At 40.1% G+C, this 12,562-nt stretch overlaps 1 protein-coding gene across 1 annotated transcript in view; it reads right to left on the bottom strand.

The window, feature by feature from the left end:
• Positions 1–12,562, bottom strand: part of ARHGAP10 (Rho GTPase activating protein 10) — a 153,772-nt gene that overhangs the window by 32,938 nt on the left and 108,272 nt on the right. The window contains exon 19 of the mRNA XM_082316377.1: positions 7,609–7,759. Within this exon, the coding sequence (XP_082172503.1) occupies positions 7,609–7,759 (151 nt within the window). The remainder of the gene's footprint in view (positions 1–7,608; positions 7,760–12,562) is intronic.

The following is a 12,562-nucleotide window of genomic DNA, read 5'->3' as shown; positions in this document are numbered from 1 at the left end:
AAGAGCAGTATCTAAACTCAAAGATTACTCATTTTTTACCAGAGCTTTCTTGGCAGGAAACCACACACAACCTCCAGCCTTACCAGCCAGATGCCACACATAATTTCACGGCTGAAAAATGCAGTGATGAACTGAAGCTACTTCCTGAAAACTCTGACAACTAGTAAGATAAATGGATTGTCCCACAGCTTTCATAGTTTTTTGGTAGCACTGAGTGTTTTGGGTTTCCGTAAGTCCAGGCAACATTTACCTATCGTCCAGACCTGTATTGAAACCTACCAACAGAACAGCTCTGTTCTAATTAATGAGAATGAGAACTGTGAAAAACCAAAGCAGACCAAAAAGGGGTACGATGCTATAATCACGGCTAAAAGTTCCCTAATTCAGCAGCACTTCTTAAATGGCATCAAAAACTCCAAAGTCCATGAAAATACTCTTCCATGTTTCCTTTCCTTTTCTGTTGTGTTGGCAATTCAGCCGCTGATCAGCTGGAAAACATCTCTGCAAGGGTCCTTCCACCCCTAAAAGGTAAGGTGTTCAAAAACTCTTTTCCTAAGCTGTCACAGATAGTATCGTGCTGTTGTCTCCTCTTCTCTTGCTATTTAGCTTACTTCACTTGCAAGTACTTCCCATGACTTATTAAAAGGAGAAGTTTCTTACCAATAATTCCACAACCCATGGTGGTGTTCGGATAATGACAAAGCCTAACTGCTCTCACATTGTGTATGGGACGGATCTCTCATAAGAAAGCCACTCTGAAACATTTTCAGTATGCTGCTGACACTTGGCTGTGCCCCCTTCCTCCTTCCGTTCACCTCTCTCTTTTTGCCGTAACAGTGACTTCAATGGATGGACGGATGAAGCAGGATGCTTATAGCTTATTGAAGAGATGCCTGAAAACAAGCTAAGCAGCCCTTAAGGAAGTTTTATCAGCTGTTTTAACTGAACATCCAGGTGACATGTTTGTTGAGGAACCTCCTAATCTCCCAGCTGATGATTTAAAAGGCAGCAATTAGGAAGACAGATTTTGCTACCTCAATGTAGTTAGGTCACCATTTTCTTCCATGCCTGGATTCTCCTACCACTATCTACGCCTCTGACACTCCAGGGTTAGATGTCTGCAAGTCCAATTTTTATTTTCTTCTTTTTTTTTTTTTTTTTTTTTTTTTTTAACACATCTGGCAAGGGCTCAGGGTTGGACTCAGCTGTGCTGTGGAAGGGAGGCTGTGCAGCACACAGGCAGCACCAAGCGGTGTTAACGGCCCAGGAGACAGAAGCAAAGGCACTCATCAGTCAATTTGCACCCATTACAGAACAAAAGAAACCCACGTCCTCAGTAGGATAACCAAACTTCCCCGGTATCATGCATCTTCTTGCTTGCAGATTCCCACCAATGTGGTCTCTAAGGCTAATTCACTTGGCCCCAGTCAAGTAGCCTTAGATGAGACTGCAATCCTAGCCAAGCTAGTCCCACTGCTATTACTTCTCCATGATATCCCCAAAGTACTCCTTCAATCTCCCTGTTGGTTCAGCAAGTTGCAAGTACAGCTGGGAAGGAAAGAAGTGATAGTAATGTAATTCACCTTGCACTAAGTACAACTTTCAAAAGAAGAAAACAGAAAATAAAAGGGAAAAAGAAGAGCAAATAAGACAAAGAGTTCCAGAAGCTAATGGAAGAACAAGAATACGTTTTTTTCTGACCGAATGAAAAACACTGACAGCGTGGGAGCAAAACAGGAAGAGGAATCATATTTTTTAACTTGCGTATCAGCCTTTCAGAAAGTTCCCCACCTCCCCCCTCCAAGATCTTCTCTCCTATCCTTGCCACCAGTGAAGGGAAGCAAGAACACCCTGTGTGAGGAAACACCGCAGTCAGTGAAATGCACACTCTCATCCAAGAGCTGAACAGCTTCAAGTCTTCGTTCTACTTATACTCTCGTGCGCTGGGTGAGAGCATTTACTTACAACCAACAGAGGTTGGCCAGGGCACAGCTGGCACGTAGCAAAGATACGTCAGTGACTTCCATGCCTGGGATTAATGGCTTTTAGCATGCCAAACTGGCCTTCTTACAGTATTATGTGCCCTTGCATGTCTGTGTGCAGAAGGTAGAGAATTAAAGAGATGAAGGATTATTACAGGAGATCAGAGATTTTTAATAATGCCTGGCCTCAAGGAAAGACTGACCCTTTCTCCTGAACTCCCCATTCCTTCTTTAAATTCAGATTTTAGTTTTAAGTCTATTCAGATTTCCTTTCCCTACACCTCTGACTCCTGTTGTGTGCGTGTGTGCGCGCACATGGATGTGCTAACTTTGAACATTTCTACGGCCTCTAGCTTTCATATACTGAAAGCAGACAAGCCCTGGCGGTGATACTAAGGCGATTCTCACATCAACCATGAAGATTTGACACACATAATTTGAAAAGAAGCAAAAGTTAGGAGATTTTTACTACATTATGACACTTAAATTTGATTTCAGATAACTGTGCAGCAAGTAGGCTGTAGCAAGCAGTTTACTCACAGGTGTAACCATGGCCAGACAATGTATATTGTATATACAAAGCATGGACCAAAATTATTCCACACCTCCCAGAAAATAAGTACCTTCTATGGGCCCAAAGCTTTCCACATAGAAGCTGATTATCTGATAGGAAACTGAGACCCTATACATACCTACTATTACCTAAAAAAAAGCTTCACCTTTACTGGCAGTAGCTCAAAAAGACTTTTACTTTGTACAGCACTCATCCTACCCAGAGCCATCAGGTGGAAAAAGCTGTGATAGATCACACAGAATTCCAGGAACGATTCTTGCAGCAAAGTGAAATACAAACTATCTTAAATTCTACATGGCAAACAGCAATCGTCCTGATCTTCCCCTCACAACTAACACTGGTGCACCTATTTTGTAACAGCAGAGCTGTGTGTTCTGCTCAGCTGTTAACAATAGCTTTGTAAGCAAGTGTTGCAAGCCCTTATGGCTTTTTGCTATGCCTATGTAGCTGCTTTTCTTTCCATTTCCCCTACTATGTGCCAGGTTACAGGAACACTTCCAAGCAGCAGATTCAGAAATAGAAAGAGTTCAAGGCCAGGTTTCACACCTGCAACCTTGCAGCTCTGGGCTGTTCCAGCCCCAAAGACCAGTCTCCTTACTATAAATCCAAGGCTTCCTCTAACATCCAGGTTTTATGCTCAGTAATTCCAAATGAAGTTTATGGGTTTTTTACTAATTTGTTTGGGGCAGGAAGGGATGGGAGGAGAAGGGAGAGGGAATACTGCATGGAAGGTATGTAACCATTACATGTATGACATTTTACTTTGATGAAGTAACTTAATTGAATGCCACAGTAGTGCATGCAAATTAATTTATCACCCAATTTAAGACACGGTCTCACTCCAATTCCCACCAAGAAAACAAACAAACAAACAAAAAAATCAAAAAGAGCTACTTTTATTCAACACTAACATATCATTCACACTTTGGCTTCCCTAAATACTTCAGAAGGTAATACAAGTTAGCACAAAGTTTTAAAGGGTTAAGTAGCAGTTCTGTTTCTTTTAGAATTCTACACAGGAATGTTTTCTAAAGCACTATAAACATACTATTTAGCTTACAGCAGCAGCAGAAAGCTATGGCAAACACCCCGTATGCCTCCTGAATTCCAGAGTCAGGGGATAGGAGACAAACGCCTTAAAAACAAAACAAAGAAGCCCCCCCATATGATACTGGTGTGCTATGTCCATCTATGTGCCAATGAGAAACTGGGACACCAAGAGGGGTTCAAATAGAATAAGGCATCAGCAAGCACTGTGGCTTAAGAAGCATATTTTGGTTTGTTTAGAAAACAAGCTCTTCTGTAGTTGGACAAATTGCCACGCAAGACCTATTTCTTGACTTCAGGTGTGATTTATGCAACTCACGCTGACTCTCTGTTCATCTTGGATGGCCTGCATTATACTGCCTACCTTACACAGGACTTTTCTTGCCATGTTACTCTAGTAGCCCTGCAAAGCAGTTTAATCATCTCTAAGTCTCTGGCACAGAAAATGATTAAACAAAACAAAGCAAAAAACCTGTTTATTCTGCTACAAGAAAAGTATATAAAATTTAAAATAAAATTGGGAGGGAACAAAACTGTAACTCTGCATTGCCCTCTACAAGAAATATAAACTGGGCTGTCTTCTGATATATGCTGACTGTCCAAATGGAAAATAAAGACCCAATGACATTTTTAGAAGAACAGGATAAACAACTCCCTGTTCTAGCTAACAGGTTTTTTTTTCTCTGCATAGAGGGACAGAGAGAGAATGCAAAGTTGTTTGTACATAGATAACACTGTAAGCCACAGGAGTTTCTGCATTGCTACTTAACTCACTCTCAATGTGATATCATTATAATATCAGCTGTTTTAATGGAGGGTGTATTTCCAGAAAAAGAAGAAAAAGAAAACACCAAACAACAAATACCCATGTCTTCATTTCAGAAGGAAGAAAACTCTGCAAGTGATCCTAATGTAAATCTCGGACAAATCTGCACTTTGCTGAAACAAGAACTTCGGGTTTTGGCCACATATGAAAGTAGCTCAGAGTTCCCCATTAAGTTTAGTTCTACTTCAGACACTGAGATGTCGAAAAACTTCAGAGTGAAAATTTAGTAACTGGCTTACCACAGAGGAAAGAAGTTGAAAGAAAAACAGTTTCATCTGTGACTTAAGTTTGTCTTTCAGGAAATGAAGTAACTTACAGTAGTAAATATAATACTTGAATTGTTTGCAACTAGGTTTAATCATCTAATTGCCATGTACAAGGAAAATCTATGCGCTATCAGAACTCAGTGCAGCTAATTACTAGAAGGCAAAATAAAGATTTTTATCAAGCATAGTGTGTGTTCTTCAGCTATTATATCTATCAATATTTATGTCACTTACAGCCCTTTCTGGGTGGTTGCTGCATACATTGTGTGTGGAGTCAAGAAGCTTCCCGACTGCAAACGTGCTTTTAAAAAGAAAAGCTGGCCCAAACCCTGCATTTCCAATTCAAGCAGTGGATTCCGAAGCCTGTTAACTCCCTGGAGCAGCTGATAGTTAAAGACTTGTTTCCGCTTTTCTAACAATTTCCTGGTTTGCATAACAATCCTAAGAGAAACACGCTCAAGAAGTTTTCCAGCACAGAGAGATTTTGTTTCCAACATACATTCTAGTTTCAAGGCACAGAAAATATTTATATATAATTACAATAACTTTAGAGATATATTTGTCTACAAATACATTTACATATAAATATGTATCAGCTACTTGGTTTAAAACAAGATTATGATAATTTTGCCATATCCAGGAAATACAAAACACTGGCTTATGCCTGGTGCTTAACTCATGCCATTGTGAATAAAGAGGGGGGAGGGAAGGGGTTTAATGTTTAATTTCCTGTTAAAAACACACACAGGATAAAATCTTCCAAAGAGCAGTTATAAAACATGCATTTGTTAGCCAAGAAACTAGGTAAATATGGAACGAAGCCCAGGCTCACTTTTATTCCTTACCCCGCTCTCCAAAGAGCAAAGTAACTGAAGGCCACGGCGCGTATTTGGAGGCACTGAGCTCTACTCAGTGACTAGATAATTAATCACCCTGGCTGATTTATGCACCCTGTGTCCATTGGCATAGTTCCTCAGATAATGCAATGAGGCGGTTGCGCTCAAGGTACTGTATTGCCCTGTATACTGCACATGCGCCAAACAACCATTGTACCAACTACTGACTACCTTACTGACACAAATACCTGGCTAAGGACAAACAAAATAAGCATTAGCCTGTAGTCAGGACCTACCAACAGCCAGTTTCTAGCAACAACAGATTGAGAATACTGCTACCTTCAGCAGTGGCTGGAGACACTACAGAGGATAATTTTTTAGAAGTTATAAGGGGAAATATGATTTTCATATCCCACTGAAACTCGGTGCCATCCATCCTGGAACTGTGACTTCACCTGCAGCAATTCAGCCTTCATCACAGTTCTGCCACGCATAATGACATATTAGGTTATTCTGCAACTCACCACACTAGAACTCCCAGACAAGTACCAAATTTCTGTATGGTATATAACAATTACAGCCTTTAACAATCCCAGTTCTTCTCTTTGTTGAGATGCCCGAATTAGACAAAAATATGGACTGTATTTAGGAGAAATCGAACATTTATGACAGTCTTCAACACTAACACTCTATTTTTGGATCTTACAATAAAAATAATCCATCAAATACTTTCTGTCTACTGTGTTAGGGTCAAAGTCAGGTCCTCAGTGCACACCTTGCAGTATGGAATTGGAGAAGTTGTGCTACTTCTTGCGACCTGCTGGGACTCACATTTAAAATTAGATGTAAACAACTCTGTGAGTGGCTTCAATTTTGTTTTGTTTTTCAAATGAGGATAAATTTATTATTGCAGATATAGCTCAAGAGCTTTCTCAGCTCTTGATAGCATATTATTCAAATTAACACAGCTTAAGCTTTTTAAGTAGATGCACCTTAAACACCTAGTCGAGGCATTTAGTTTCATATTTGATGCAAGAAAAGAGGCACAGAGATTACAGATCTCTCTGGTGAATTAAATCTGATGGCAGTCTTGCAGACTCTGTAAAACTGGCTTTGAGACAGTAAACAGTCCTGAGTCTATTTCTAAAACCTGTACTTAACAGCTGTTGTAGGGATTTGTGCTCTTTCCTTAAGAAATCAACCACTGTTAACCACTGATTTATTGATAGTTCATCAGTGGATCTCATACTACCGCAAGAGTTCAAAATCTTCCTGTTTATTTTCTCTTACTGATAACTGGACTTTGTGCCGCGATCCCATGAATCTTCATGTGAAAAGACAATTGACTAACAACACTAGGAAGGAGAAAGAGAATAGGGTGGAGAAAATCTGTAACATAAAATGAGCCCTGACTTGCCTTCTCAGTACTGTACGCACCCCCGAGCAATGACATTTCAGGAAAATGATTATGTTTCTGGCCAACAGTCAGAATATACAAGATGTTATACACCCTTTGCCTCACTGTATGCTGCTACTGCAGACTCCATGCAAAAGCAAGATTTTTTTTTTTTTTTCTTTGCTTCTCAACAGTAAAACAAGTTTACAAGTATTTACTGCTAGTTACATCAAGGTATTAAAGATTCAAGTGAAGTAGTAGTATTCTCTAGTGCAGTGGTGACCTGAGCCTTTAATCCAGATGAATTTAACTGTAGAGTGCATTAGCTCTTCTCATAAAAGATTTGCTTTAATTTTAGTTCTCTCTCCATTTATCTTATGGCTGTGTAATCTTCAGTAGAGGTCAAAGAGATTTCCCCAAAGAAAGAGAAGCTGCTTCTTTTTTAGAGGGGAAAAGCATATTTAAGACAGTTCGTCCTACTTTTAAACATATGTCACAGGACAGTACTCTCTATGCTCTCCGTTCTCTGTACTCTCCTTGCTTCTTTACGTGTTCCAAAGCAATTAAACAAGCATGCATGTGCATGCACACACATATACAAATGAAACATGAAAACACCTACTGAAGATAGGATACACAGCCCATCTGCTGCAAAGACTGAAATTATTACTAACATCTTACCATCATCCAGCTCAAGACAGATATTGTAAACAGCCAGAGGCCTCTTAATACGTTGTCCTTGTCGTCTTGATTGCCTTGGTGGGGCATTTGGAGGAGATACTGACATAGAGATTGGCTCAGGGAAAGTGGCATCAGGCAGGGTTTTGAAAATCTGCAATCAAGAACACAAAGGGTGTTAATTATTTATCACGAAGAGCAACCTGTGTAATGCAACTGTAAACCATTATCAAACAACATTTGTTTTGGATTTCATTCAAAGCAGGCAGGAGCCAAAAATCCATTCCTTCAAGTTTGGGAGTATGCCGTGGCTCTTTAATGAGTGCTTTTAAAATAAATAAATAAATAAAAAAAACATGAAAATAAGCAAGAGCACTGTCTACACATTAACCAAGCTGCAAATCAGTTAATCCAAAGACAAAATATTTGGAGCCACGCTTGCCAGCTAGGATGGAGGGGAAGGGGGAAAAGGGGGATACTAACTTGATCAACCAGTAATGAAAAAGCTTTATAGCTTTAGCTAAGACCTATAATTTTGCCAGAATACCCATTTTAATTTTCAAAACTTGTGATATCATTATAATATCAGCTGTTTTAATTTAAAAAAAAAAACCACCAAACTCTTGAAGAGAGCAAGGGGAAAATTTTGAGAGGAGGGGTTTTTAGTGAGAGATACCATAGTAACATACCATGTGAGAAATTTTTCAGTTAACTATTGCATATTGAGTCACATTCATATTAAATGATGATATTCACAAAGATGCATATAAAAAAGATTGCATTTCTTGTCATCATTCTATGTTTTGAGTCATGACCATTAGCATATCACCACTCCATACAAAATACCATGTCATTTCTCTCTGGATTAACCAGCAACGCAGATTTGCTCAACCTGATAGCATTTCTACTTTAACTATCACATACAGGGTACAGTCTAATGATGCTGATTTACTTCCAGAAAATTATCAGTATGTTGGTGTACAATTTAACAGCAGCCTTTTACAAGTGATCATGGCAGATTCACATGAACAAATTAGCATAGTATGTATTTCATCAAAGACAAACCAGCAGATAAAGAAAAACACAAACAGCAACCGTACAAGAAAAGCTGTGTCTGTACAGCACCTTACAGCAACGCGACATGGCAATAAAACAAGATATAATGAAACAGTATACGGTGTTCTTTTACTCTGCCACTTTACATTGCCATGTATCTGTACGGGAAACATTATAAAGAGGAGACTCATAATGAATCTTCAAAGGAACAGCTTTTTATGAAGCAGAAATTCATGCAGAAAGTATAAAGAGATGCCACAGATAACACATTTTTGGATTATTACAGCACATGTCAGACGCATGAAGCTAAAAGCCAGCCAGGCTACGCTACAGGTGACAAAAATGCCATAAGCATCCTGTGGTAAGGCACTCAAGACATCATGTTAAAAGTATAAGAAACACCACATGCCACCATGTCCTGGCCTGTTAACCCTGAATATTAACACATGTAGGAATAAGATGACCAAGAACCCAAGCGTACACTGGCTTATAGCCACTTAATCATCACTCTCATACTGCCAGGTAGAAGACTGTGCTGGTACAAAATAATCAGAAATGATTTTTCCATGAAAACTGTGGAAGAACGATCATATTGCCCAAACTGGGCAGCGGTGGGCCGGAAGCCTATACATGGCGTGCAAAGGAAAGCTCCAGTGGAAATATTACCTTCCTTCCCAGTAAGTGAATGCTGCTGTGGGGGAGGTAAAATGATGTAATTTGAACATCCCCATACCAATGTTAAGAAAACTGGCTCCCACTCCTTCACATGCCTATGAACAGGGGACTAAGAGAGAGCGCCAAAATAGTGCAAGGAACTCACTAAAAACAAAATGTTTTTAAAAACAAAATTATAAAGAAGAAAGGAAACAGTCCAACCTGGTTCTCCCCAGTACAGGCGTGGCAGTGCTCTCAGACAGCGACAAAGCTCTAATTGTGCTCAGAGTGCTAAAGCCATTTCTTAAAACATGATGCAATATGTAATAATGAAATCTAATGTGCACCTCCATGGCACTTGGCTAACAGTACCACACTGCCCCCTTATGTGTAAATACAAGGCTAGATTGAGCAGTTTTAGGGATAAATATTTGTTCTGAAAAATTCGCAAGTACCAAAACTTTAAATGCCATCTTTTCCATGGACTAAGTGTTGCATTTTGGCTCTCTGGTAAATAACTCTCTGCCAAGAGGTTTCAGCATGTTGTTTACTATGTCATATTCCACAGCTGTGTTTATTTGTACAGCCTTATCCACGTATCTCCACTGACATGAATGATGGTGAGAAGAACAAGTATTCCCCAGGAGTACTTCATAAGAGATGAGCTTTCTTGTGCGCATTTAGGTGACTTGCACAGGCTGCAGTAAAGTTCTTAAGTATCTTTTTCCTCGTCCCTCACAAATATTTCAATATACTCTTCCAAAACTATTAGCATGAGAAACTAAGAGTCACAAAAGCAAAACACAATCAAGAAAACCATAAAGGCGATCCTTACTCAATGATACTCAGAGCCAGACAGCCAACAGGATAATGAATTGGAGACAGGTATGACTCCAGGTAGATTTCTAATTGCAAGTAGCTATGTGATGTGAAAAAAAACCAGTTGCTGGTTTGTTCTGTTTTATGCAGGAAAAACCCCTATACAATAAACAGGAGAAATAACAACAAAGCAGTGAGGTCAGATGTCAAACAGTGGCAGTCCAGCACGTGCTAGCTAACTTCATAGCAATACCAGTGTCAGGTAGCCATGAGCTGCCCAGAATAGTTCTCTCTCCCTTAATAAAACAAAAGTCAGGGGTACCAAGTACTCTCTTTCACTGTCAGGATAAGCATATCACCTCTACTTTTAATTTTTTTAGTGGTAGAGCTGTACACGAACGTTTCCCAACAGCGCTGCTCAGTGCAAGCCAGTGCTACCCAGTCACAGCGCTGGGCTGATGGCAGGCAGTCTAAGTTCCCTTCTGCAGACAAGACACTCAGGCGGGCATCAGGCCCGTCCCCTATTTTACTCACTCTGCTCTCGACTTCTTGTTATAACAGATCGGTTGGGAAGTTTAATTTCTGGGATAGCTCCGTAAGTAGCGTACTGCTTTCTAGGGAGCAGAGATCACCTCCCGAGAGCTCCTGGGTCGCAGGAGGCCACCTGTTCTCCACGCTCACTGGGACCAGGGCACGGGTCCACACAAAATCCATCCTCTCACTCCGACGTTTCTCTGACGCCATGTTAGAAGCTGTAGCGCTTTTTTCCTTGTGCTCACATTCAATATCTGTCTCCACAAGAGAAGAAAGGGATTCCTGAAAGAAGTATTTAGATATGAACTACAGAATGCAACCTCTTGACTATCTGCAGAGCAAACTCACCCATGCAGAGCAAATTGAGACTAATTGCCATACTCAGCAATGAAATCACCAAGTATCATGAGTTGCCCTGCAGGATTCTGAGACACACAAAAATAAACAAACAAAAAAATCCCCCCAAACCACACACACAACCGCCACTAGAAAGATCACTATTTTTTTTTTTTTTTAATGTAAAAGAAACAGGAAACATCCTGCCCTCACACGTTGCACAAGAAAGTATATTTTCAGTCATTTTTGCTCTTTCAAGCAGCTCATATTTGTGTTCATCCCTACTTTGGTATTTTCTTCTTGTCTTTTCAGTAGGAAAATAAAATCCAGTACAGCCCATCCATAACTAGACCTGCTTTTTCAGCAGCAGAAATCTCTTTCTGTTACAGGCCAAAGCTACAGCTCATACCACAGTTTTGCAAAAGTGAGCATCTGAAAAGCAAGCAGAAGGTAAACCTCTGCCCTAAGAAGTACACATACAGCATCCAGCTTCTCTTTCTTGCTTTATTTTCACTTAAATAGACAAGTGCTTTTCATCATGCCTTAATGGATGTTTGTCTCCTGCACTGCCAGAAGCATTGTAACATCTGCCTGAGAACGGGGGGATGGAGGCATGCTTTATTGCTGTTGCGGGGAGAGAAGTTTTTTGTTTTAGTTTTGTTCAAATTTGCTTCTAGCCTTATTAATTCTTTAAACGCCATCGAAGTATAAATGTTTCACAGCTAATAAAACATGCCTGCTGCGAGTGACCTGTTGTCAGAAGCACACTGCGTACGCACAGAAGACAGAATTCAAAATGGTACACACACAATGTGAGCACCCGAAACAGCACTAACATTGTGTTTTGACTCCCTCACACAACAGCACGGGACCACACCTGACTAACCTTCAGAATACCTTCTTGCACTGCAGGCTGTTGCTATCAGATGCATGGAGAAGCAACCACACATATCCAATCGGATGGAAACCCTCCCATGGAAGAACAGGATTGGAACATGCTATTTAATAGAAGATCTCTTTGCTACTCCAAAAAAAAGCCTCCCTTCAAGTAAAAGTCAGATCTACCACCATCGCTCACCTGGATTGCAGAACTTACCACAGTTTAGACTAATGCCTGTATAAAGACAAGAATGAAGTCCGCTCACTGAACTACCTCATTCACGAAGCAATAAAAATGTACTAAGCCACCCCTAAAGTTTGAGGACTTCAGAGTCACATGCAGTGTTACACAGTTTTTGAGACTGTGGCCAAACTGCATTAGATTTATAGAATATCAGTTCTCTACAATTTAGTTCTCAAAAGCACTGGCATCCTGCTATTGACCTGCTTCGGGGCAAACTCGGAAGCTAAGTGAAACAGTTTACATGCAGGAGAAGACTAACACATGTAGCACTCAAAATTTTATCAAGCAACAAATCTGACTGTAAGTCAGTCCTATCCCAGTTAAGTCCAGTGTTTTAAATGGTTGTTTAGGTCTGATCTTACATGAAAGCAGAATTTAAAAGCGCACACCGACTTAAGTGGTGGATCAGTCTTTAAGCCTGCAGTGTAAAAGTTA

Source organism: Platalea leucorodia, assembly GCF_965183815.1.
Source record: "Platalea leucorodia genome assembly, chromosome: 6".
Lineage (NCBI taxonomy): Eukaryota > Metazoa > Chordata > Aves > Pelecaniformes > Threskiornithidae > Platalea > Platalea leucorodia.
This window is presented reverse-complemented; position numbering and strand designations above follow the sequence as displayed.